The 27298-nt window shown below is 51.8% G+C and overlaps 1 protein-coding gene across 2 annotated transcripts in view; it reads left to right on the top strand.

Moving 5' to 3' along the window:
- The window catches only part of LOC147697215 (E3 SUMO-protein ligase RanBP2-like), an 852038-nt gene extending 824940 nt beyond the window's left edge, over positions 1-27098 (top strand). For both annotated transcript variants that reach the window (XM_086934289.1, XM_086934288.1), the window contains exons 27-28: positions 20044-20317; positions 26431-27098. In XM_086934289.1, coding sequence (XP_086790415.1) covers positions 20044-20317; positions 26431-26558 — 402 coding nt within the window. In that variant the 3' untranslated portion in view covers positions 26559-27098. The remainder of the gene's footprint in view (positions 1-20043; positions 20318-26430) is intronic.
- The last annotated feature ends 200 nt before the right edge of the window (positions 27099-27298 follow it).

Genomic DNA, 27298 nt, shown 5'->3' with positions numbered 1-27298 from the left:
GCACTTTTCAGACACTATTCAGAGTATACTGCACAGTTATTGATGTTTAGGGGGAAGGGGGGATTAACATACAATTGCACGTTGACTTTCTGTTTTATAACAATACCGCTTCTACATAGCATAAGATGGTGTGACGTCTACTCATTTTAGGATTGTTACAGCGTGTCTGCCGCTCCACAAAAAGAAATACCCACCATAGGTGCTATGACTTGTTCTAAGTTGAGCCTGTAACACTAACCACTGTTAAAACGATCCAATCAACAAACCGCGACCAATCCCTTCTACTATGATCAGATTTTAAGGAGCAGTTTCTGCCAACACCCAACAACAAGACTGAGACTTCTAGCTGCAGATTCCTCGCCTTCTTAATACTCCTCAGTTATCAGATGGAAACTTTTTTCATAGTAGCTCTATGTGCCAGAAGGTGGCGCCATGCAGCATTGACTCCATTTCACTCCAGAAGTGATGTATGGGGCCTATAAAGGGACCAGTCTTGTACGCAGACATCAGCTTCTCTTGTCTCTCCAACTTATTTTTGCAATATTCGGTCAAATTTTCAAGTATGCAAGTAATGGCACCCCCTAAGACGACAAGGTTTAAGTTCTGTAGGGACTGTTGCAAACAAATGTCTGTGATAGATCTCCACCTAGTTTACCTGGGGTGACAGGGGTTCAAGCCACGACTCGAAGACCTTTGGAGACTGCGTTTCAATGAAACGAAGGCCATCAGGGAAAGCAAGGTGAAACTCTGCATCTGAAAGAAACAGGTTAGTATTAGATTCCTTACCTTAGAATATCCCCAGGCGTCAGACTGGATCCGGAAACTTTTGCATAGCAGTACCCTTGCGCGTCGTCTGCGGCTCCGCGTCCGTCGTCTGCGGCTCCGCGTCCGTCGTTGGCGCCGGGATGACGTCGCCGGAGTACATCGACTCCAAAGGTGCCGGTAGGGATGCCCGGGTTCAAACCCTGCGTCGACCTCAACCGACTGATGTCGGTGACCGACCCCCATCGCCGGTGCCTTCACTGTCTGGGCCCCGACCACGACGACAAGTCCTGCTCCGACTGCCGGGCCCTGACGTCCAAAGCTAGACTGGAGCGGTCCCACAAGCGACTCAAGCTCCGGCAGTCGGCCCTGCGCCGCTCGAGGTCCCGGTCCGCAAGGAGGTCGAGGGACCGGTCGTGGGGTCGGAGTCATCATAGCTCCGGGAGTCGTCACCAGTCTTCGGGCTCGAAGTCCTCAGGTAAGAGGCACAAGAAGTCGAAGAGGAGTCATCACTCTTCTGACTCCCCCCGACGCGGCCGGGGTTTCGGGTGACACCGCCCCCTCGGCTCCGCCAGAGCCGCAGGCGTCGCGGCCTGGTCCATACCTGCTGGTCCCTGGGCAGAACGCGACACTGGAGGAGATCGAGGCGTCCCTCTCGGCCACGAGGTCACTCACTCCTCCATCGGGTTCCGTGGCGCCTTCGGGCCAAGCGGCCCGACTGGTTCCCCATGCAGGCCGGGTGCTTCGGCCCTGGCGCCGTCGGCCACTTCGGTCCCGATGCTGCAGGGTCCCGCCGGATCCGGGTCGTCGCCGGTCGACCTCACGACCTCGCCGGCCCCCAGGGTCTCACCTCTGGCGCCGTCCCAAGACGACAACGACCCTGGTCCTACCCTCGATTCGGGTCCGGCGTTGGAGCGGCGCCGCTCTCGACGCCGATGGGAGATTTCTATTTCTATGACCCGGCCCCATCCTTTGACCCTGAGTATCAGGAGATGGGTGGCAAGGAGGATTGGGAGGGGTCCGAGGACCCTCTGGCACGTGAGTGCCGGTCTTCTCAGGACTGGACAGGTGAGCTTGGGGAGGCCAGTGGTCTGGACACTTCGCCTGACACTGGTTTTGTCTCCCCTCCTACTGTGGCTACGGAGGGGGGGGCTGCCAAGGTCTTGGGCCTTGAGCTCCCCGTCGCGGCCGTGAGGACTAACCTCCTCACTGAGGTCCTTAAACCGCAAGCAAGCTCGGCAGAGCCTCTTCTGCTGTTTAATGAGGCCTTGTCAGACGTTCTTCTGGGCACTTGGTCTAAGGCCGCTACAGGTCCGCCTGTAGATAGGAACATGGCCAGGCGCCACCGCCCGGCTCCGGGTGACCCTTGCTTCCTGTCCACCCACCCCACCCCCGAGAGCCTGGTCATCTAGGCCTCTAACTCCCAGACCACATTCCAGACGGCTCCCCCGATCGGGAATCCAAGAGGTATGAGCAATACGGGAAAAAGGTATTCTCCTCCCTGAGTTTGGGGTTGCGATCAGTCAACACTGCGTGCCTCTTGGGCCGTTACACCCACTCTCTGTGGGACACGGTCGCGGACGTGCTGCCACAATGTCCGGAGGGGGTCCGGACTAAACTCTCCCAAGCCCTTGCGGAGGGTCGAGATGCGGCACGGTATTCCATCCGGTGTGGGCTGGATACCACGGACTCACTGGGCAGAGCGATGGCAACGACGGTGGCGATTCGTCGCCATGCCTAGTTGAGGTCTGCCAACTTTTTGGCTGATGTCCAAAACACCCTTATGGCCGTCGCCTCTTTGGCGACAAGGCAGACCATGCGCTCGAACGCTTTAAGGACTCCAGGGCTACGGCCAAGTCCTTGGGCCTCTCGGCCCCGCGCCAGCAAACGGCTGCCTTTCGCTCCTTTCATGTACAAGGAATGGGCGTTCCCACACGTCCTGCTAGCCACGGGACGCAGACTACCATCCGGGGCGGTGGTGGACGTGGAAACCGCCGTGGTGGCGGTCGTGGACAACGGCGAGGCCAGTCCACACCTGCCCCTGCTGCATCCGGCTCAAAACCCTCCTAGTCGGAGCTTTCAGGCCCATGTGACGCCAGTGGGGGGCAGGGTTCGCCATCACCCCCTCCACTGGCGCACTGTCAAGGCACACGGACAAGTGGGTGCTGCAAATCGTCCGAAGGAGCTACTCCCTCCCCGTCAAGGCGACTTCTCCAGCCATGCCACCGCAGTACCACCGCCTGTCGGGGGATCACTTGAAACTTCTACTAGAGGAAGTTACGGCCCTCTTGGCCAAGGGGGCCATCGAGCGCGTTCCTGGGCCAGAAGTAGGGTGTGGTTGTTTCTCCCACTACTTTCTGGTATCCAAGAAGGGCAAAGGGGGCCTACACCCTATCTTGGACCTGCGGAACGTCAACTGCTTCATCCGGAAGGAGAAGTTCAAGATGCTGACTTTGGCTCGGGTCTTAGCTGCCCTGGACCCGGGAGACTGAATGGTAGCGTTGGACTTGCAGGACGCTTATTTTCACATCCCCGTCCTGCCGGCCCACGGTAGGCCACGAGCACTTAGTTTACCGTGCTCCCCTTCGGCCTTACCAGAGCCCCACGGGTGTTCACGAAAGTGATGGCGGTGGTCGCAGCTCATCTGCGCAGGTTAGGGGTTTCAGTCTTCCCCTACCTTGATTACTGGTTGTTGAAGGCGGGCTTGCCCCAGACAGTCGTCAGCCACCTGCAGACTACGGCTGACCTCCTGCACCTGCTGGGGTTCTCCATCAAAGTGCCAAAGTCACACCTGTGTCCCTCTCAGAAGCTCCTCTTCATCCGAGCAGTTCTAGACTCGGCGCAGTTTCGTGTTTATCCTCTCGAACAGTGGGTTCGGGATGTTCAGGCTCTGATTACGATCTTTCAGCCGTTATCCCGAGTCGCGGTCAGGTTGATGCTGCGTCTCTGGGGCTGATGGCCTCCTGCATCCTTCTGGTGCATCACGCCAGGTGGCGGATTCGGGCTCTGCAGTGGGACCTGAAGTTTCAGTGGGGCCAGCATCAGGGCAACTTGTCCGACCATGTCTTTGTCTCGGAGGTCACTGCAAGACAGTTGCAGTGGTCGCTCACGGACCTCGATTGGGTCAGCGGCAGATCCCTCTCCCTACCCCAACCGGAGCACGTATTTGTGACGGACGTGTCCCTGCAGGGCTGGGGGGGCCACATGGGAGAGGCGGAGATCAGAGGCCTCTGTTCTCCGGCTGAGTCCCGTCTCCACATCAAACTTCTGGAGCTGCGGGTGATCCGGCTTGCACTGAAGGCATTCCTCCCATCTGTCCGGGGGAGTGTAGTGCAGGTGTTCACGGACGACACCACCGCCATGTGGTACTGCAACAATCAGGGCGGGGTGGGATCATGGACCCTATGCCAGGAGGCTCAGCGCCTCTGGCAGTGGCTGGAACATCAGGGAGTGACCCTGGTGGTTCAACACCTGGCAGGTTCCCTGAACGCCAGGGCGGACGAACTCAGCCGTCGTTGCATGATGGATCACGAATGGCGTCTGAACTCTGACGTGGCGCAAGGCCTCTTTCAGCAGTGGGGAGAGCCTTGGTTAGATCTATTCACCAGAAGAGAACGCGCAATGTCATCAGTTCTGCGCGTTGGAGTTTCCAAGGCGGCACTCGCTCGGAGACGCTTTTCGTCGCAAGTGAAGCTGCGGTCTGTTGTACGCCTTTCCGCCTATACCACTTCTGCCCAGAGTGCTGAAGAAGATCTGACGCGACCGGGCCCAAGTTATCCTTGTGGCTCCGGAATGGGCACGAAGATACTGGTATCCCGAGCTACTCAGCAAGTCTGTTGATCTCCCGATTTGTCTGCCTCTTCAGGAGGACCTTCTGTCGCAGCAGCAGGGGACGGTCCTCCACCCGAACCTGTCCAGTCTCCACCTCCATGCTTGGAGATTGAGCGGCGACAGTTGAGGCCATTTGACTTGCCTCCTGAAGTTTGTAATGTGATTCTGGCAGCCAGGCGTCCCTCCACAAAGTCGGTATACGCCTGCAGGTGGAACAGATTTGTGGCATGGTGCACAGCAAAAGCTGTGGATCCACACCCTTTCTGAGATTCTCCTCTTCCTTCTTTCTCTTGCCCAGCAGGGCTCTGCTCTGGGCACTATCAAGGGCTACCTTTCTGCCCTTTCCGCCTTCTTAAGGCTACCTGATCAGCCTTCTTTGTTCAAGTCCCCGATTGTAAATAGGTTCTTGAATTGCATCACTCTGTGTTCCCCCCCTGTCCCTTTCGTGATGCCCCAGTGGGACTTGAACCTGGTTCTGACTTACCTGATGTGCGCTCCTTTTGAGCCGCTTCATAACTGTCCTCTCAGTCTTCTTATGCTTAAGACTGCTTTCCTGGTTCCCATCACCTCTGCCAGGGGAGTGAGTGAGCTCCAGACTCTTTCCTCCAAGTCTCCTTTCCTTTCTGTCCATCCGGACAAGGTTGTGTTGCGGACAAGACCCTCTTTCCTGCCCACGGTAGTCACAGCCTTCCACATCGGGCAGTCCATCACCTTGCCCACCTTCTTTCCGCCACCGCATCCCTCTAAAGAGGAAGAGCGGCTCCACCGTCTGGACCCAAAACGTGCGCTCTTATACTATCTGGACCACACACGCCAGTTCCGGGTGGATAACCAACTCTTTGTTGGTTACGTGGGCGCTAAGAAGGGACGGGCGGTGCACAAACTGACCATCTGTCTGTGGGTCGTGTTGTGGATCAAAGCATGCTACTCTTTGGCCAAGAAGGAACCTCTTGTTGGGCTGAGGGCCCATTCCACTCGGGCCATGGCGGCTACTACTGCCCTGGGCCGGGGAGTCCCCTTGCAGGACATCTGTCAGGCAGCTACGTGGGCCTCACTGCACATGTTCGCAAGACACTACTACCTGGACAGCCAAGTCCGGAGAGATGGCTTCTTTGGCCGTTCCGTCCTCCAGGACTTTCTGGTGTGATTATTGGTTCGCAGACCCACCACCGGGGTTTGTATTGCTGGGGTATCTATTCTAAGGTAAGGAATATAATACTAACCGGTTTCTTTCAGATGAACAAGTTACTTACCTTCGGTAACGATATATCTGTAAGAAACAGTAGTTAGTGTTAGATTCCTTACCGCCCTACCCATCCTCCCCGTTCTGCGAACCGATATCTAGGGTTACAGTCATCCCCTTTCAGGGCCCTAGTTTCATGGCACCAGTGTTGGTTTTTATCATGGCTCTGCGTTTTTGGCGCGGAAAAGCTGTGTATAAGAATTGATGTCCGTGCGTGAGGGCGGCGTCTAAGTACTCCGGCGACGTCATCCCGATGCCGACGATGGACGGGGAGCCGCAGACGACGCCTACAGACGTGCAAGGGTACTGCTACGCAAAAGTTTCCGGATCCAGTCTTGACGCCTGGGGATATTCTAAGGTAAGGAATCTAATACAAACTACTGTTTCTTACAGATATATCATTACCGAAGGTAAGTAACTTGTGCGTCACCAAGTACAAGAAGACCAAGCGCCGGGACCGCTCCAAGTCCCGTTCGCAGAGTTCACAGAGTCCGTCTTCACCACGCTGCAAATCCTCAGGTAAGCACAAGAAACATAAGAACTCAAAGTGGAATTCTGCTCCTTTGCACCATTCCCCTCCTTTGATGAAGCTCATGGGTGGTGCTAGTGTCCCCGTCCTCAAAGTCTACCTAATTTGGAGCAGATTTTGCAGCTGGTTCCGGCCAAACCAGAACCTTCAGCCACACCATATCAGATCTAAGAGTTTTGCTTAATTATGCTTCGGCTCTTCAGATTTTTACCAACTCCCTCTGGTGCGCCACTGGGCCACTGGGGACCACCGAACTGAGTGACCAGCTATTACCGCTGGTAGGTTCATCCTCTGCACCAGCTGGACCCTCTGAGCCACCCTCGGTTCCAGTACCAACGCGGCTTCAGTGCCCTTCCCACTCCGGGCCAGAGTATGTCAATGACAACTCCGCAGCCTGGAGAGTGACCCCAATTTGTTATTTTCAAAGCCAGCCTAAATTTGACCCATCACACAACAGAATCAGATAGAGCTTTCTATGCTAATGACAATTGGTATGAAGACTTCCAAGATGCTAGTGGGCTAGATACTTCCCCGAGTCTGACCTTTTTTAACCTTCCCAACCATCTCCCCCCACCCCCAACCCCCCGCCACAGAGGAATCAGGGTCCTGTACCATGGTTATGCGTAGCGTGGCAGAAGTCATTGACCTCCATCTCCCCTCTGTGTAGGTGAAAACAAGTGTCCTGGTGGAAGACCTGCAGCTTGGCTTGAGTGCTTCTGAACCTTACCTTTTAATGATGCATTGACTGATACCTTATTGGGGGCTAGGCCTTTTACTGGCCCTCCTTTTAACCGGCAAATTGCCAGATGCCATCGCCCTACATCAGGCGATCATGCCTTTTTGTTTCAGTACCCTTATCCTGAGAGCCTTGTGGTGCCTGTTTCTTCCAGCCAAACTAACCCCAACAATTTTCCTACCACACCCTCCGACAGGGAATCAAAGCGAGTGGAGAGACTTGGTAAATGCCTCTGCTCAGCAGCAAGTATGACCCTGTGATCCATTAACACCTCCTTTTTGCTGGGCCGCTACATTCATGCCCTCTGGGACTTGGGAGGGGGGAGGGGCACAAGGCCTCCCAGGTGTTCCTGAAATACTTCACCCTGTTCTGTCACAGGCCATTCAGGATGTTTGTGACGCTCCCAAGTTAGCAAATTGTTGTGGCTTGGACACTAGACTCCATCGGACAGGCTATTGGCACCAATGTTGCCATTCATCGCCATGCGTGGCTTTGATCAACTGGGTTCTTGACAATGTCCAGTTCTCCCTGATGGACAAGAGTTTTTAATGCAGCTCACTTGTTCGGGGAAAAAGTGCATTCTGCCCTCGAACGTTTCATCGGTTACCTTTGTCGTTTTATTATTTGTTCTCTCTGTTGCCTGGCAAGACCTTGCTCTCTGCACAGTTAAGAGTTATCTTTCGGACCTCTTGGGCTTCTTAATGTTGCTTGATCAGCCTTCTTTGTTTAAATCACCATTTGTGATGCGATTTTTTTAAAGGATTACAGCACCTTTCCCCCTTTGTTCGTGATAACCCAGTGGGACCTCAATCTTGTATTTACTTAGGGGTCGATTAGGATCGCGGACGGAAACGTGTTCTGTCCGCCGAGGAAGGTGGCAAGATACTCCGGACCTGTCCGCGGAAAAACCGCAATAGCGATTAGGATAAAATATGATTGAAACACCGATCGCGGCGGACGGAGCACACCAATCCCCGTCCGCGGCGGTCGAAGTACACCTGAGCCCGCGGCAGGCGGACGGAACCGAAAGAACACCGACCGCCGCATACGCACATGACCGCGAAAACATCCACTTCCCCCGCGATACCTGCGTAGTGTCCGTGTCCGCAATTAGGATAACTCCGCAAGTACCCCGGTAGCCACCGCGATCTACGTCCGCTGCGGTACCAATGCTACGAGAAACCGTGCTCCACAGCGGAAGCCCAACACGAACAACATCCCTACCGTCAAACCAATGCCATACATTGCGACGGAAGTTATCACCAAACACAGGAAAATGAACGACCACCCACCTGAAACATCAAAACCAATCACAAGACACAATGACCTACCCCCAAGTACCACATAATGCACACCTGCCAACACACCCACCTAGCACCTGACTGCCAACAACCATTCAGACAGGGCCAAGACACAGACTATAAAATAACTCCCACCCACTCCAGAAATCCTCTGCATCACAGCATAGCTGCTAGCAGGAGACACCACAGAACTTACAGCAAACACAGATATCTTACACATAACCCACACCCAAACACACCCACTACACAAAGACCCACCACACCATTCCTACACACCACACACCTGCACCTCACTATTCACTCAAACCCACACCCCGAGCACCACACACCATGGCACCAAAAAAGAACCCCAAATTCACTGACACCGAGTTAAAGGTTATGGTAGATGAGATAATACGTGTAGAACCCCACTTATTCGGGGCCCTAGTGCAGCAGACCAGCATAGCCAGGAAAAACAACATGTGGGACCGGATAGTCACCAGGGTGAATGCGTCTGGGACCGTCCCGAGGACGAAGCAGGAGATTCAGAGGCGGTGGCATGACCTCAAGACCCGAGTCAAATCCATCCGAGCAAAGAACTATCTCCGGGCAAATCACACAGGCGGTGGAACCCCCCCCGGAGCCATTACCGTACACCGAGTGGGAGGACAAGGTGCTGAGCATCCTGCACCCTGAGACCCTTGATGGACTTGAGGATGGAGAAGAGGCTGGTAAGTACAAACCAAGCACCACGAGCACTACAACATGGTGTGCCTCGCACAACTCTGAAGACACATCTCCCAAACCCCAACCCATGCATGCAGTCTGTGAGAAGTTGGCCCGATATGCAACGTTCGCTATTCTAGCGACCGCTATGTATCGTTCCAACGACCCTTATGGTGTTTGGTTGTAAGTCAACCTATAGACCAGCTATCCTAGTAGCGTGGATACGAGCAGTCTAAGGCTAAAGACTCGAGAGGGCGTGTTAAGCCAGCTGTTTACCACACATGTACCCCTTGAATACCCAGTGAAAGGACACCACACAAGTGTTATGAAAATAAACAAGATATTTATTAAGAATCACAACAGCCCTGTACTCTTTATGAGGACAGGGTACTAAGCACAAACCAAATCTCTTTAGCAAATACTTCAAGTGCACAGTTTAAAACAAGTGTCCGGGGACACGGAAAGGTTAAGGTCTCGGGCGGACCCGATAAGGCAAGTCGGAAGCGAGGGACTCGGGACCCTAGAGTAAGGAGGCTATGCAGGCACCGAAATGCCGAGTTACCTAGCCACGAGGGCTGCGGCTGCACAAGTCTTACAGGCGTCGGGGTCTTCGCTGACGAGCCAGGAGCCGGAAGAAAGGAGTTGCTGGCCGGCGACCAGTGCTGAATAGTTCGTAGAGATCCAAGCCTGGATCGGAGATTGATGAAACCTGAAAGCAGAGGGGACCAAGTTCGTACTACTAGCCAGTAGTCAGAGGGTACCAGGAAGGCACCGGTTGGCCGTCACCTCGACCAGGTGAGTGGGCGACGCTAGGCTCTGCAGTCTCGCGGACCAGGAGGCGTTGTCGGCGACCACGGTGGAGGTGCGAGCTGTCCCACGAAGGATGATGCTGTCGGCGTCGCTGGGCCCAGGATGGGGCAACAAGCCTTGGCAGATCTCAGGGCCACGGGGTGGGCCTAAGATGGCGTCTTGAGTGGACCAGGAGGGTCCGGGGTGCTTCTCGCAAAGATGGAAGCAAGGGCCAGTCTGGAGCAACCAGACCAGCAGTGATGATTCTCGGATGTCGTCACAGAAGGGCACAAGCCAGCGGCGAGTGACCAGACAACGTGCTGAGCAGCGAGCAGAAGGGCCCCACGCAGATCGTGGAGATGCTGGGAGACTGCACTTCGGTGCTAGAGCGGCTCAGGGTCGGGGTTTCTGGGACCCCAGAGCACTCACCCGAGAGTTACCTCGATGGTCGTGCTGGTTTTTAAGAGCGTGCAGGTTCTGATGATGGCCGGTCCCTCGAGGTCTCGTCGCACCCACAGATCACAGCTGAGCTGATGACGTGGGTAGAGGTCAGAGGTGCCAGGGAAGCCGGTTCTCGTCGAGCTGGGCCGTCGGATCCTTGAGGAAGGACTTGCAGCAAACCACAGAGTTCTTAGATGGTGCCTGCTGATGCAGGGTGACTACTCCTTAGCCACAAGGGAGAAATCTTGAGAAGAGTCTTGAGTGTCCTTTCGTAGAAAGTAGTTCTTGATTCAAAGATGATCTAATTTGGAAGGGTCCCCGCTCCGGCCTTTATCCTAAAGAAAGGGGTGGGTACATGACTAGGTCCTGCCCTAAGGGTGGGACCAGGAAGGGGGGTAGTTACGCCCCTCTCCCCTGCCGGACTTTCCCCAGGCCAGGGCTGTCGCCCCTGGAACTGGTTCTAACCGGCAGATGCGTAGTGAGCACCGGGGTGCCACTCCGCAGTCACCTTCTCGCCAAAGCCCTACCTACCCAGAATACACAAACCCTGTCTGGGACGGTGCGAACAGCGCCCTCGACAGGAAACCCTTTGTCCAAGTGCTCCTCGCTGGAAGGACTCCCAGCAGCAGGAGGTCAGACTTGTGTCTGTGGTGGCAGCATCCATTTTGTGGAGCTGAGGCTTCAGTTAACTTTAACCGGGGTTCACAGTTACGTACATGTCGTGTCCCTCTAGAAGGGTGGAATGCTAACCTCCCCACCAGAGTTGGGGAGAGGGCAGCACCCCGATTCGTATGACACCTTACTCGACATGCCTTGATAACGCGACACCGGAGTTACCGATATGGTACGCGTTATCATGGAACAGCCATTGGGTCTTGATTCCGCAAGCTGCAACCGGGCTCGGCTCGGGCCTGAACCTAGCTCACACGAGCCCACGCACTCTGCCTTCAGGATTGTTAAGGCCTGCCATAGGAGTGACTGATAGGAACTCGGGTGTCCATCGTATGGTTAGATATAGAGCTACTATACCTAAAGCGAAGGGTGGTTACACGTCTTCGCCCCAGCTGTCGTGCAGCCAGTTGTGTCAAATTTAAGAGGCCAGCCAGGGGTGGCATAATACATGCTGCAGCCCCTGGCGGCCCTGGGTACACCTATGCCCTGCGTTACGGGGTCTGATAAGGTGGTCCAGTACCAATTGGTAAATGCACCTAGGGTACATATCGTAATTTAGAAAGAGAACAGCCAGGCTGTGGGTCTGATTAGCAGGCCCACAGCCAGAGAAAGTCGTAAACCAGTGAAACAAAAGCAAAAAATCTGGGTGATCATAGGATTGCAGACCCTACTCTCCTACACAGTCCACATACTCACCAATGTCTAAACCACTCCAACAGGCCCCCATGTGCATAGGAATGACGGTGGTGGTGGGTGGGGTGTGTGAGAGGTCACTAGTCCAAATCCCAACAGGCCCCCATGTGCATAGGGATGGCGGTGGTGGTGGGTCGGGTGTGTGAGAGGACGGCACTACAACTCCCACCAGGCCCACATGTCCATAGGGGTGGCGGTGGTGGTGGGTGGGGTGTGTGAGAGGTCACTAGTCCAACTCCCAACAGACCCCATGTGCATAGGGATGGCGGTGGTGGTGGGTGGGGTGTGTGAGGTCTCTGGGTCTGTGGCTCACGTGTCAGTCACTACATCTGTGGCTGTGTGTCACACTCCGGTTGCTGGTGCTGGCAGTCTGTCCGATGCGGGTACTTCACGCAATCCACCTGATAGTGTGCTGTAAGGTGCTGTTGTCTTCACTCACATGTCATTGTACATGGTGTGTACATTGTCCATTGTAAACAGTCTTCCACTGCTGTGGTCCTTGGGACGGGTTAATTGTGATTCGTACTTGTGGTGCCTCAGATACTGCATTGTGCCCTCTCATGTGCTGCCTCTGATGGACCTGCTCTGGTGTCCACAATGCCCTGTTGCTGTTCTGATACTGCTGTATGCCCTCTCATGTACTGCCTCTGATGGACCTGTGCCTTGCCATGGACTGTTGTTGCACTTAGCTCCTCTCATGTGCTGCCTCTGATGGACCTGCTCTGGTGTCCACAATGCCCTGTTGCTGTTCTGATACTGCTGTATGCCCTCTCATGTACTGCCTCTGATGTACCTACTCTGGTGTCCACAATGCCCTGTTGCTGTTCTGATACTGATGTATGCCCTCTCATGTACTGCCTCTGATGGACCTGTGCCTTGCCATGGACTGTTGGTGCACTTAGCCCCTCTCATGTGCTGCCTCTGATGGACCTGCTCTGGTGTCCACAATGCCCTGTTGCTGTTCTGATACTGCTGTATGCCTTCTCATGTACTGCCTCTGATGGACCTGCTCTGGTGTCCACAATGCCCTGTTGCTGTTCTGATACTGCTGTATGCCCTCTCATGTACTGCCTCTGATGTACCTGCTCTGGTGTCCACAATGCCCTGTTGCTGTTCTGATACTGCTGTATGCCCTCTGATGTACTACCTCTGATGTACCTGCTCTGGTGTCCACAATGCCCTGTTGCTGTTCTGATACTGCTGTATGCCCTCATGTGCTGCCTCTGATGGACCTGCTCTAGTGTCCACAATGCCCTGTTGCTGTTCTGATACTGCTGTATGCCCTCTCATGTGCTGCCTCTGATGGACCTGCTCTGGTGTCCTTAATGCCCATGCTCGAGCCTAGACTGTGATGTTACCCCGATTATGTGTAAATAAACGTGTCAATCATGTGTCGTGGGTTGTCGGAGTCATTCTTGCGTGTGTGATGTTGGTGTGTATTTGTATTTACTCCAAGGCAGTGGGTTCAGATACATGTCACTCCCCCCTACCTACGTCACGACCCTTGCAGGTACTCCTCTCCAGACAGCGAATGGTTTGTTGCCTACCTGCGTCGACCTCGATGGTGGGCCAAGACTAGGACGTGGTGGATCGCGAAGAGTATCGGGTAAGCGTGTAGTGCAGGGTCCATGTCGGCGAGCGGCTCGTGGTGGGTATGGTCGCTGTGGGGCATCCGCAGTGTTCAGGCAGGTTTTTTTTCCGCAGCGCTTTTATGTGTATTTTCCGCCATCTTGATTTGGAGGACGGTCCTAGACGTCAGTCCGTACGGCGGAGTCTCTGGATTGGTTACGTCCGCCGCGTGGTTGGGTGTAGTTGGGCGGCGGACCGTGATCTGCCGCCGCGGACGGATTTTGGCCCATATTTCCTATCCTGATCTGGCGGACGGAGTGTCCACGACGGGCGGACGCAGAATAGCCATGTTCCGCATGCTCCGGGCCTGCGGAGGCACTTCCGTCCGCCATCCTAATGAGCCCCTTAATGTGTACTCCGTTAGAGCCACTCCACAGCTGTCCTTTGCGATTTCTTGCCATTAGGACTTTGTTACTGACTGCCATCACCTCTGTTTGGTGTGTGAGTGAGCTTCAGGGTCTGTGTGTTCGTCCCCCATACACCACCTTCTTCCCAGATAAGCTGGTTCTGCGAACTAGCCCTCGTGTCTACCGAAAGTTGCAACGCTGTTCCACGTCGGTCAAACCATCATCCTGCAGGCATTCTATGCTCCGTTTCTTTCCTTTAAGGGAGAGGAGAGACTCCATCGCTTGGACCCCAAAATAGCGCTCAGTTTCTACATCGATCGTACCAAAGACCTATGGGTGGATGATCAGCTTTGTATGGGATTCGCAAGAGTAACAAGCATTTGCAATGCAATAGGTCTCGCATTAGGAAAGTTTGAGCTATTGGTATGGTAAATGACAAATTTTTTATTTATGTGTTTTTTTTAAAATAAAGTAATTAATAGCTTTGTCATTTACAATGCCAATAGTTATAACTTTCACAAATGTGACGCCTATAGCATTGGTAATGCAACATGTTTTGTATTTACGTGACTTACATGTGTTGATATTACAAATAACAATGGCTTTTATTTCTTTTTAATAATTAATACTTAAAAGTGATTCTAATTTATAATGGCAATAGCTTAAACTTTTGTAAATAACTTTTGTGAACATTATGTTCAGTGTATTTTATTGTGACGAAAATCCAAGAACAGAAGTGAAATATTAACATCTTTTTGTGACATTTGTAATAAAGCTTGAAACATTGAGAGAACATATTTGAACCAGTGATGCTGTGGTGGTGCTGAGTGATGCTGTGGTTGCGCTGAGTGATGCAGTGGTTGCGCGGAAAGTAAAGTGTGCCATACTGCGATTTCTACAATAGTTAATTGTGGATGCGTTAACAATTGATGTGTGCACTGATGGCTGGTGGTGTGTGTGCCTGTAGAAATGGTGCACTGATGGCTGGTGGTGTGTGTGCCTGGTGGAAGTGTGCACTGACGGTTGGTGGTGTGTGTGCCTGGTGGAAGTGTGCACTGACGGCTGGTATTGTGTGTGCTTGGTGAAAGCGTGCACTGACAGCTGGTGGCGTGTGCCTGGCTAAAGCGTGCACTGACGGCTGGTGGTGTGTGTGTTTGGTGAAAGCGTGCACTGATGGATGGTGGTGTGTGCCTGATGGAAGCATGCAGTGAAGGCTGGGGGGGGTGCCTGGTGAAAGCGTACACTGACGGCTGGTGGTGTGTGCCTGGTGAAAGCGTGCACTGACGGCTGGTGGTGTGTGTGTGTGTGTGCTTGATGAAAGCGTGCACTGACAGCTGGTGGTGTGTGCCTGGTGGAAGCGTGCACTGAAGGCTGGTGCTGTTTGTGCCCGGTGAAAGTGTGCACTGACGGCTGGTGGTGTGTGTGTGTGTGTGCCAGGTGAAATCATGCACTGACGTCTGGTGGTGTGTGTGTGGTGGAAGCGTGCACTGACGGCTGGTGGTGTTTGTGTCAGGTGAAAGTGCGCACGGACGGCTGGTTGTGTCTGTGCCTGGTGAGTGTGCACTGACGGCTGGTGGTGTGTGTGTGTGTATCCCTGGTGAAAGCGTGCACTGACGGCTGGTGGTGTGTGCGTCTGGAAGCATGCACTGAAGGCTGGTGGTGTGTGTGCCTGGTGGAAAAGTGTGCACTGACATGTTTAGAAGTAAAGTGCACCATACTGCGATTGCTACAATAGTAAATTGTGGATGCATTAACAATTGATGCGTGCACTGATGCCTGGTGGTGTGTGTGCCTGGTGGAAGTGTGCACTGCCAGCTGGTGGTGTGTGTGCTTGGTGGAAGCGTGCACTGACGGCTGGTGGTGTGTGTGCCTGGTGGAAGCGTGCACTGACGGCTGGTGGTGTGTGTGCCTGGTGCTCGCTTCAAGTATGTGCTTTTAACAAGCCCCAAAAACACTCCGGGGGGAGGGTGGATTACAGGGCCTCAGCAAAATGCAATTCAAATGTACTTTATTAGTCATAGCAAGTCAACTGGGACAATTCCAAGAACACGCACTAGTCAATATTACAGATTTATGTATGCGATTTTATATAGCGCCTGCACTACCAGAGGCGTCAGAGCGCTCTACATTGGAGCGAGGAGTGCTACATGAGAAGGTTTAAAGTAACAAGGTAGTAAGGAACCACATTTATGGCTACTACGGTTATTCGAGGTGAGAGTTACATATTTACAGATTACAAATTCAGGTGGCACGTAGCCTGCCCCAAGGGGAGAACCACCATGACTGACAGACGCCCCTGCTAGGATGCTATTCAGCAACGGAACGCGAGCTGAGTAGAGTTTGGGGTCAATTTGCGGCTAGGCGTAGAGTTAATTGTGAACTTGACTTAATTTCAGCAAGGCTCGTCAGACTTCAGCGTAAGTGCTCCCAGCCCTCACGCTGATAAGGAAGCGGTGGAACTGGGAAATACAGAGATTTGCCCAGTGTCAGACACTTTAGGTGAAGGGAGGGGAGCGCCAGAATTCGGCGGCTGGTGCCCTGGCTCCAAACTTTGAAACTGCAGGGCACCGCACCATCTCTGGAAAGAGATGCGTTTGGAGCGAACCGCGCTCCCCCCGTTCTTCTTTAATGTTTACTGACGATCCCCCGCTGAGGAGACTGGCATAAGGCCTGTCCCACCCAGTCGATCCGCCATGGGAAGTATGTTTATCAGGCATTGTCTGCTCAGCGACCGGCACTGGAAGTTCACAGGAGGTGCGGAGGGCGCGGGCGAGCTTTGCCAAGATTCCCTGGAGACTGCCCGAGAAGGAGTGACTGTCAGTGGGCTTGGAGCAGATTTGACATTAGGTTTGGGTGTGCTCCTGTTCCAGTATTTGAAATGGAAATACAGAAGTTTAGGTACTCACTGTCCCAGAATACCCGCGGGATACTGCGAAGTGACGGTAATATTCCCCTGCATCTCTGCTGAGAAGGGCAGGTGCTCCCCCTTCATAGGTAAAGTGCAGAAACTCTGTATCCAACTGTACCTGCCCATTTAAAGTGCACATCGGCTCCGAGCGGGAGCCGCTGCATGGGGTGCACCCCGTGCGAACCATGCAGACTTTGGTGCCCCCACCCCCTGACCGCAAAAATACACAGAAACTAAGCTATGAAGAGGAGCAGAGAATAGGACAACTGAAAGGGCAGATCTCGGGTGAAGACACCGCAGATATGCCCACAGGAGACAGACCTGAGGTCAGATTCACAGGACTGGGCAACTGCGGCGAGCCGACAGAGAAGGAAGGAGGGCAGCCACATTGGGCATGAGGGCACATACAACGGGAGTGATACAACATGGTGGCGAGGGCACCCTCATGGTATAGGGAAGAGGGTAGCATCAGGAGTTGCAACAAAAGCGGAAAGGGCACAGGAATGGAAGCATAGAAATCCTGAGACAGACCAGGGGGCAGTTTCAGGCGAGGAAAGGGGCAGCCTTGGGCGCCACCCTGAAGTTGCTGCTGATACCATGTGCCGTGCCAGGGCGCCTGCTGCCAGAGAGCTCCAGAGTCACAGGTGAGGAGTTTGCCAAGTCCGCACACTGTTGCATGCACTGATAGGGAAGGGCTCACCCACGCCACGGGCCTCTACATGAACACTTTCACCCTTAAACTACAGATGCATCCTGTGCCCGTGCACCCCTTAGCTTGGCAGAGGCACAGTTAGCACTGCAGGGGCACTGTTGGCAGTACAGGGGTAGACGACGTCCCATGTCACCGGTTCTCTGCTGCAACAGAGCATCAACCAAAATCACAACAAGGGGGCTGCCCGCCCCCCAGTACCCAGATCTGTCGCATCCGCAGCTCTCCTTACCTGTGTAAGTCTCGCCTTCCCGCACCGCAGTCACAAGTCCAAGCAAAGTCCCGAGGATGGCAGCGAGCGCCCGCGCCTTGGCTGCTGCCGGACTGGCGGCGGCGGGAGGCGCCCCTGCACCCCATTGTTCCAGCCGCACGTCCTCCCGATGCTCCGGCTCCCCTCCGGCTGCCCGCGTGCCCCACGCACAACTCCTTGCTCCGCCAGCAACTCTTTGCCCGCGCGCCCGTCTCGCACTCCAGCAGCCTCCAAGCTCAGGCGGCTGCGCCGCTGACGTCAGCCGCGCGCGAGCTCTTCTACCACACCGGGCCACTAGAGGGCGCGTGACTGCAAGAACTGCTGAAGGCTGGTCGAGCTCCCGCTGGGTGCAGAGCGCGCGCAGCTCTAACTGTACAGGAGGCGCAGCGTTAGGGGAGCCCGGGGGCTTCGTCAGTGTTCCAGGGGTGTCGGAACAATGCTCAATTTCCTGCAGTTCTGCAAACCTTCAGAACAGTATTCAAGCACAATTTAAAACGAGGCAGAAAGAGCACGGTGAGTGGGAGGGGGGGGGGTTGTATCTGTATAGAGGGCGCGTCACTGCAAGAACTGCTGAAGGCTGGGCGAGCTCCCGCTGGGTGCAGAGCGCGCGCAACTCTAACTGTACAGGAGGCGCAGCGTTAGGGGAGCCCGGGGGCTTCGTCAGTGTTACAGGGGTGTCGGAACAATGCTCGATTTCCTGCAGTTCTGCAAACCTTCAGAACAGTATTCAAGCACAATTTAAAACGAGGCAGAAAGAGCACGGTGAGTGGGAGTGGGGGGTTTTAACCTGTGTGTGTGTGTGTGTGTGCGCGCCCGTGAGTGGTAGGTGTGCGTGCGTGGCTGTGTGGGGGGCGGGTGCAAGTGCGTGTGTGGCTGTATGTGCGTGCGCTTGTATGTGCCTGCGTCTGTGTGTGTGCCTGCCTGCGTGTGTGCCTGCCTGCGTGTTTAGGTGAGAATCAGAGGCAGGGGATGTGCACGGCGCCGGCTGGGCGTGCAAGCCCACGAGGTCAAATCTCCGGCAGGAGAAGCGTGTGACAGTCTGCTGTCCACATTCCCCCAAAAGTGATTACATAAGTAGTCTCGCCCTAGTCAGCAAAAGCTTCGCTTTTGCTTTCGTCTAGGCAAGACCTAAAAAAAGGCTAGGCTGTGCAGAAGTGTACCATTTGGCACTGGATCGTGCTCTCCATTAAGATCTGCTACGCAAGTGCAAAGAAGCTGCCTCCAGAATGCTTGTGTGCTCATTCCACCAGGGTCAAAGCTGCTACCACTATGTTAACTTGCATAGTCCCTGTACTAGACATCTGCCAGGTACCTATGTTGGTGTTCCTTCATACGTTCACAAATTACTATTGCCAGGACAGTCAGGTTTGCAGAGATGGGCTTTTCTCCCGCTCGGTCCCGCAGCACTTTCTGATTTGAGTCATTCACAGACCCAGCTCCATAAAGGTACTGCTTTGGTATACATTCAGAACTGAGGAATCTGCGGCTTGAAATTTTTATCAAAAGAACATGTTACTTACCTTTGGTAACTCGCTTCCTGATAGAGACCATCTAGCCGCAGATTCCTCTCCAATCCGCCCCATTCTGTTTTTGCTCTCTACCTATTAATAAGATCCCAAGTCTAGGGCTCTGAACACTGATACATCAATTTGCTTTTGCAGCTCCACATCTGGACCACGGACAGTCTCAAAAGCAACTGACAGCACGTGGGAATGGTGCTTATATAGGCCCCACATGTCACTTCGGGAACGGCATCAGTGTGGAGCCACACAATGCCACCTTCTGGCGTGCAGGGCTACAACGAAAAAAGTTTTCAGATCCAGTCTGTTGCCTAGGGAGGGTCAGAAGGTGACGAATTTTCAACTAGTGAGAATGTTACTGAAAGTAAGTAGCTTGTTCTTCTAAGATATCACTGGATATGCCCTTCTTCCCCCCATTTGGCCCATATGCACAAGGAAAAAGGGTATGTGGACGTTGAAAGGAAGGGCGGCAGAGCAGGACTGTGGCTTGTCAGGAGGTGTTTCAAGGCAGCTAGCCATAGCCTCAATCGGACAGTACAGATGTCAAGGGTAAAATGAGGTAGACAGTTGTGGGTGGGAAGGGGGTCTTTTCTTGTGACAAACACTTTGTCAATCATTGAGTATATCACAGTTTATTATTCCATATGTTTACTGGTGCAGACAAAAATGAGATGACTGCATGAGCACTGTCATACAGTAGAATGAATACTGTGTGCAGGCCTGGAGAGGGTTACCTGAAAGCTAGGGAAAGCCTGTGGCAGTACTTGGAAGATCCTCTTTAAAGAGTCTCTGTCTGAGTAAGACGGGATTGCCCCTTCCAGATTGTGTCCTCAATGGTAAGAACGTTTAGTATTTATTGTTCACTTGTGTCAATGCTTTTCACTGTTACTACTCTGTGTAGCCACGCCCAACTTGTCACACTAATGGCATGATTCTTTATTTTCAGTTTGAATCTTGTTGATTTGTATTACTTTCTAGGTAGAGGTAAAGTCTGGTGAAGAAGATGAAGAGATCCTGTTCAAAGAGAGAGCAAAGCTGTACAGGTGGGACAGAGATGTTGGCCAATGGAAGGAGCGTGGTGTAGGAGAAATAAAAATCCTTTATCATCAAGAAAACCAATATTACCGTGTTCTGATGAGGAGAGACCAAGTTCTAAAAGTGTGTGCAAACCATGTTATCTCCAAGTCAATGGACATCCAGCCTTTAAGCACATCAAATAATGCTTTAGTTTGGACAGCCATGGATTATTCTGGTAAGTCCAAATTACATCTGCCTTTTATTTTAGGTGGTGTTCTTGTGTATGGGCTGTTTGTTTGTGTGTGTGGGGGGGGGGCGTAATTGGCTCTCTGTGTGGGTTTTTGGGTTGGGTGTGAGAGTGTGGGCATGTACATTTGTTCATATTGTATACATCTATCTCCAACCAGGAAAAGGTTTTTTCTTCATATCACCACCAGCATGTTTATGGGAATCCAGCAGGATTCTTGACACTTGTAAAATCTTTAAAAGTCTGAGCTTTACTCAGATAGTATTATAAAAACAAACACAATCATTACACATTTGCAATGTTTTAATCTAAGCCTTAGCAGACTGCCCAACAAATAAATTGTTAACCTTTTAACGCTTTCATCTCCATACCCCCACAATTTCCCCCCTGAATAAAATCTCAGTTCAGTTTGTCAGCTCAGTAAGAGAGTATCCCATTGTTGTTTGACACTGTTTTTGGACCTTAATTGTTATAAACTGTTATATGGGGGTGGAGTGGCAGATTCTGCACGGGTAGGTAGCAGTCAGCTTTTTTTAACTGGTAGCATTTCTTGCTTGGAGATAATCCTTCAATGTAAAATTTAGGTATGCATTCCCTACCCCCATTTTTGGCAGAAAACACACTGAATACTTTCAGAGTTCTATTTCTTGATGGTTACTTGCCCTGCCTCCAACATCTCTGCATCTGCTGTGTTATTCACCCAGATATGACTTTTGGCACCGACTTTACAAATAGGCAGGTGTCTGCAGTGCTTTCATCACAACTCATGTTGGAGGACTGTCCTTTGAGGTCAACGCATTTGGTCCTGAGAAATTAAACAGTAAAATCTTCTGCATCTGAATTATAAGTCCTGCAACCAACAAATACTCCTCAAGCTCCACAGCTAGTGGAATGTCTGAGATGTCAACTGAACCAAAACTTTACCCTTGTACGTTTTTTATGGCTTTCATGCATGATTCTTAGACTACCAAGGAAATCAACATAGGGAATACTTTCTTCAGTAAGAAGAAAGTAAAATACAGCTAGAAGCATACTCATAAGATTCCTCATATGGCGCTGATGCAGACTGGTTATTGCATCTCAATAGGTTGATAGGACTCTTCATGGGAGTCCTAATAAGAGGTTAAAGGTCCTTTGAATCCTGGCATCACAGAAAGATCTACCAAACTTTCTCATTCAGAAGGTGTTCATTTTCTTATGGAGCTATCAAGGATGACTACAGAAGTATTAATATTTGTAAATTGTCATGACTTTATTATCAAACAATACATGTATTCACATTACAGAATTAAGTTGTCAAGCATCCTTTAAAAGGTTTACTACATTAGTAATTCTTTGGGATTCAGGAGCTCTTACCTGCTCCTAATAAAGCACCTTTGGTAATGTAATGTTCTTGTTGCCATCCACACACAATCTTGTCCACAAACTCTGAAATGGTAATACAAAGCTGCTTCAGAAAACTGCTAGATTTTAAGGCTTATATACCCAAACCCCCTCCATCTCCTTCAATTCTCTGGTGTGCCACACCTCAGGCAAGCCAAAAGGAACAGCTCTCCACCTTGGAGTAAGAAGCTTGACACAGTGAATACATGCAAGGGCAGCCAGACACTGGCACATAACCAGTTCTGGGCTGAGGTGGTTCCAATAAAGGAGCTCCTACCTCTAAACAGTGACTTGACCCACCCTCTCACCCCTACGCTTGTATTTCCATTTTTAGGCCACCCTCTAAGTGAGCAAGTTAATTACCTTTGGTAACTTTCTTTCTGATACTCACCATCTAACCACAGATTCCTTTCCTTTGTAATATGCGAGGGCACCAGACTGAACCTGGAAGATTTAAACAACATTCTTCCCACGTGCTGGTAGGTAGCATCATGCATCTCCACACTAACTTCATTTCACCCCGACAGTGACGAACAGAGCTGCATATAAGCGCAACCCCGGCATGCTCATGTCACACCTTTGGACTTTGAGCCTGCCAGTATTCAGCTATACCAGTTTGCAGATTCCTAGATTGGGCCCTTTTTTAAGTCTCGCGCCTAGTGTTCGCACAGCGAGAGTCCTTGTGTCTGGGTTTTGGAAATGGACCTGGAAAATGCACGCGCTTGTGCGTGTGATTTTCCATTTGCGGCCTGTTATTGGCCTTTCCCTGCGTGTTGTTTTGTAAAATAGACACCAATAGGCCAGAGGCAGGGGCATAGCTCTGCTCCTGGCATATAGATGTCTATTACGCGCATTTCCTGCCATATGGTTTCAATTATCGTGCCCAGACACGGGCGCGATAATTGAAAGCATATGGCACGCGCGTGTACCACTCGCTGCTTTGTTTTTCCGATCGCTTTCAGTTTTGCGATCGCCTTCCTCCTCCCTACCCAGTATGCAATAGAAATTGCAGTTCAGGGAGCTGTTTGTGCCTGGCAGGACCCACTTCCGACAGAGGCCCCCACCACAGTCCACTCTGTGGGCCAGTAGTCTGTACTCACACCGCAGCTTCCGAGGTCACACAGTGTTCTCTGCTGCCTCTTTCCCTCTTCTGCACATCGACTGGAGGAGGAGGGAGGATAACGGTTTTGCAGCACAACCAGGCGGACAATCCGACTCCAGTCCCCGGCAGCCCAGCTGGGGCACCGCTGATGTACACAGGTATGTGCAGGTATGTGTGTTTTAATTTGCTGGAGGGCAGGGCTCAGCAAAAAAGGCTTACCGGCTTGGTAGAGGCAGTCCCACGGCCGACACGGTCACTCTCCAAGCCTCGCGGGGGCTCGCCAGAAAACTAGAGGGTCCACTCCATGGCGCCTGAACCTGGTGCGGCGGCTACAAACCTGGTGCGGCGGCTACAGAGTGTGAGGTGGGGGGAAGGGGGCCTGTGGTGGGCTGAAGTGGGGTAGATGGAGGAAGGAACAGGTTGGGGAGATGCTGGGCTGCCGACGGGGAGTGGGGGGAATTCATTTTGCATGGGGTCAGCACATGTCCTTTCTCTGTGGCTGTTCAAAGGAACAGTAGGAGGAACTGGACACATGCAGAGTATAATTCGATGTATATTTACACAGAAAATGGTATAGGAGTGGGCGAGGCCATACACCACAGTGGCAGTATGGCAAACTAAGGCAGGGCTACGGTGGCAGGGCTCTCGGAGGAACGTGTACGGGCTCCGGGGGGCGGTTGGGCGACAAAGGGGTAGAGGATGGCTGAGAGTGCCTTCGCTTGCACAGAACGATAGGGGGCAGGTATGACGCTTTTGTGGTGTTAGTTCTGTATGTGGACATAACTGCTGGGGTTTTGTTTGCTAGCTGTGACCGGTTCGGTGGGGTGGCAAGTGACGTTTTGGCTGCCGTGAGTGCCACTGTCCGGCGGGCAAGGGGTCGGGCAGTGAGGAGAGGGAACGCATAAGTGTCGGAGGTTGCACCCATTTGGGCAGCAGGGGGCTCTGAGGGAGTCAGGGAGCTGCTGCAGGTCGCCAGACATGGAGAGTTGCTAGCCTGGTGGTTTGTGGACAGTTTGTGGTTTTGAGGTGTGCGGGGCATCATCGGCTGCTGAAAGGAAACACTGCAGTGCAATGCCTTGAAAGGGGGAGGGGTGCTGTGGGAGAGGGTGGGTTGTGTGGTAAATGATGCCCCTCCCAAGAGTAGTCTGATTAAATGGGGGCCTTCGGCCTGCTCCAATACCCGCTGGTGGGCTCGGAGAAAGCAATGCTCGGGATGGGAGGCATTGCAGGGAGACCCGGGGTGCTTTTAGAGGCTGCCGTATTGGTTGGTTGCTTAGAAATGTTGTTACCGTGGCCAGTGGCAACATATTAGACTACAGATATGAGCATTTGGATTTCCAGAGGGCAAATAATGCAAAAGAATGTCGCTGATCATTTCCAGGAGAACGCGAACGTTCTCAATAACAATTCAAGGTTGTCCACAAATGCTCATCGCTTTGAAGGTGTCAGTAACAGAGTTGGTAGGGATGCGAAGATCGTTGCCCTCTTTTTCTGCCACCAGTTATGCATCGTCCTCTCGAATAACTTCATGCTATGCAACGCTTACTGGTAATAGCTTTTTCGCGATATGCATGAATTGTTGGTTATCCAGGTAAGACTGTGGACATTTTGGTTTGCTTTTTTTGGTGGCCTGTGTTGTCATCTTGAAATTACTGGTATTGGAATGGGGGCCCGTGGCGTTATGGATGACATAGGCAGCAAGTACTGCACAAGTGTGATTAAGTGGTCAATCACACCCACAACCACACACACCCACAAACACAAACACAACCACACACACAACCACACACACACACACCACCACACACACACCACCACACACACACCACCACACACACACCCCCCCACACACACACAACCACACACACACAACCACACACACACAACCACACACACAACCACACACACAACCACACACACACAACCACACACACAACCACCACACACAACCACCACACACTACCACCACACACTACCACCACACACACACACACACAACCACGAGCACACAACCACGAGCACACACAACCACAAACACAACCACAAACACAACCACACACACAACCACACACGCAACCACACACGCAACCACACACACACACACCACCACACCACCACACCACCACACAACCACACCACCACACAACCACCCACACACAACCACACACACCCACACACACCCCCACACACCCACACACACCCCCACACACCCACACACACCCACACACACACACACCCACACACCCACACACTCACCCACACACACACACACACTCACCCACACACTCACCCACACACTCACCCACACACTCACCCACACACTCACCCACACACACACCCACACACACACCCACACTAACACACACACCATCAGTGCACACTTTCACCAGGCACAAACACCACCAGCCGTCAGTACACGCTTTCACCAGGCACAAACACCACCAGCCATTAGTGCACGCTTTCACAGGGCACAAACACCACCAGCCGTCAGTGCACGCTACCACTAGGCACACACACCCCACCAGCCTCCACCAGGCACACACACCACCAGCCGTCAGTGCACACTTTCACCAGGCACACCCACACCACCAGCTGTCTGTGCACGCTTTCACCAGGCACACCCACACCACCAGCTGTCGGTGCACACTTCGACCAGGCACACACCACCAGCCGACAGCGCACACTTCCACCAGGCAAATAAATACACATTTTTTTGGCCTACAATTAATAGACTTTTGTTGCAATTGGTGTTGCAATGTTAAGCAATGCCAATAGCTCAAACTTAATTATTGCGAGACCTATTGCATTGCAAATGCTTGTAGATTAGAAAGGAGACCATTCTCAGGAAGAAGGAGTGCTATGAGGAATCTGCAGTTAGAGTATTCTTCGGAGAGAGAATTGCCAAAGGTGAGTAAATTGTTATTCTGAAGCACACTTCTAACTGGAGATCCCACACCTTTAGAATTGATACCGAAGCAGTACCTCTCAAGGTGGTATGTCTGTGGAACGACCCAGATCAGAAAGTCCTGCAGGACGGATTGGGCAGAATGCCCATCTCTTCAGACAGGGCTCTCAAGGCAGTAGTGCTTTGTGAACATGCAGTCTCTCTTCATCTAAAAAGGTCTCTTGTTTATGAATCTGCACACTGGTTCTTCCAGTCACTGATGGGGTCCACGTCAAAGTGCTCAGACAGGCTTATAAAAATTAACTGATATCAGCAAGCATGGGAGGCGCTTGTATGCTACTCAGCTAGTCACCTCCGTAGCAGAAAGGAGTTGACACATGGTACTATGACGCAATCTACCATTACACAGAAGCATAGGTTTTTGAGTTTCAGGCCTGAAGATATTCTGGCGTTTGATGGAGTATCCACCAGAAAGAGCATTACCAAAGGTAAGTAACTTCTGCAAGTAAAAAGCCTTTCCATATCACTTTTATTTGTCCACTATGTAAGTACTTCTATCCATACGTTTTTTTGATTAACTTATTGTTCTAGTAGCAGCGACTAAAGATTATTCATACCTAAACTACTGTTTTCCTGCACTGTATATATTAGAATACTCGTTAAATTGAAGAGGTAAGCAATCTAATATATTTTTCTTTTGGTTTTATTTAGAAGGTGAAGGAAAAGTGGAACAACTTGCAGTTAGATTCAAAACTCAGGAAATGACCGATGCCTTCAAGAAGCGATTTGAAGAATGTCAACGCAACTTACCAGAAATTGAACACGTGTCTGAATCATAAAATAATTTTGGTACCACAGCCTACTATTATGCATTGTACATGTTGGGTTGAAGGTGATAATCACATAGTGATTGACGTCATACTCTCCTAGAGCTAAGAGGAGCCAGAAGATTTGATGGCTTTAAACTACCGAACAGATGAGACACTATGGAACTTCACTGTACTCCTTCTGCTAGGTTTTACTGTGATCAGTATGGTCAGAGTTTGGTGATTGTACTGGTACTAAGTCGCATTAGAGCCCTTCATTGTGCTGTCACATAAGTGTTGGAGTGCAAAAACTGAACAGGAAGCAGTGCAATTTAAAGCCAGTCACGATGTTCCACAGAGAAGATTCCCAGTTATTGATCATCAGGAACAAGCACATTTTGATCTTATATTAAGTTACTGTGTTTGATTTTCCTACTTGTAATGAGTAATCAAGTACCTGTGTAATTAATTTTCCTAGAATCTTCCTAAACTGAGCCCTAGTGTTTTCAATACAAATTCACGTTTTAAAACTTGTGATGTAAATAAAGTTGAATAAAAGTCATATATGAGAAAGCAGCCTTTTATTGGTTACTTGGTTAGCCTTGAATTTAATGTTTGTGTTTAAGTTTTAGCAAGGTTTTTAGGTCTCCTCTAACCGACCTCGTTTAGCTGTCTGTGGGGAAAAAGCCTCATGTGAACCATACCAAAAACTTAAAATGTGCTAAGAGCTCACCCATTTCTTTCTATTGGTTGGATATCTTGTCACTAATATC

This window comes from Lissotriton vulgaris, chromosome 8, assembly GCF_964263255.1.
Source record: "Lissotriton vulgaris chromosome 8, aLisVul1.2, whole genome shotgun sequence".
NCBI lineage: Eukaryota > Metazoa > Chordata > Amphibia > Caudata > Salamandridae > Lissotriton > Lissotriton vulgaris.
This window is presented reverse-complemented; position numbering and strand designations above follow the sequence as displayed.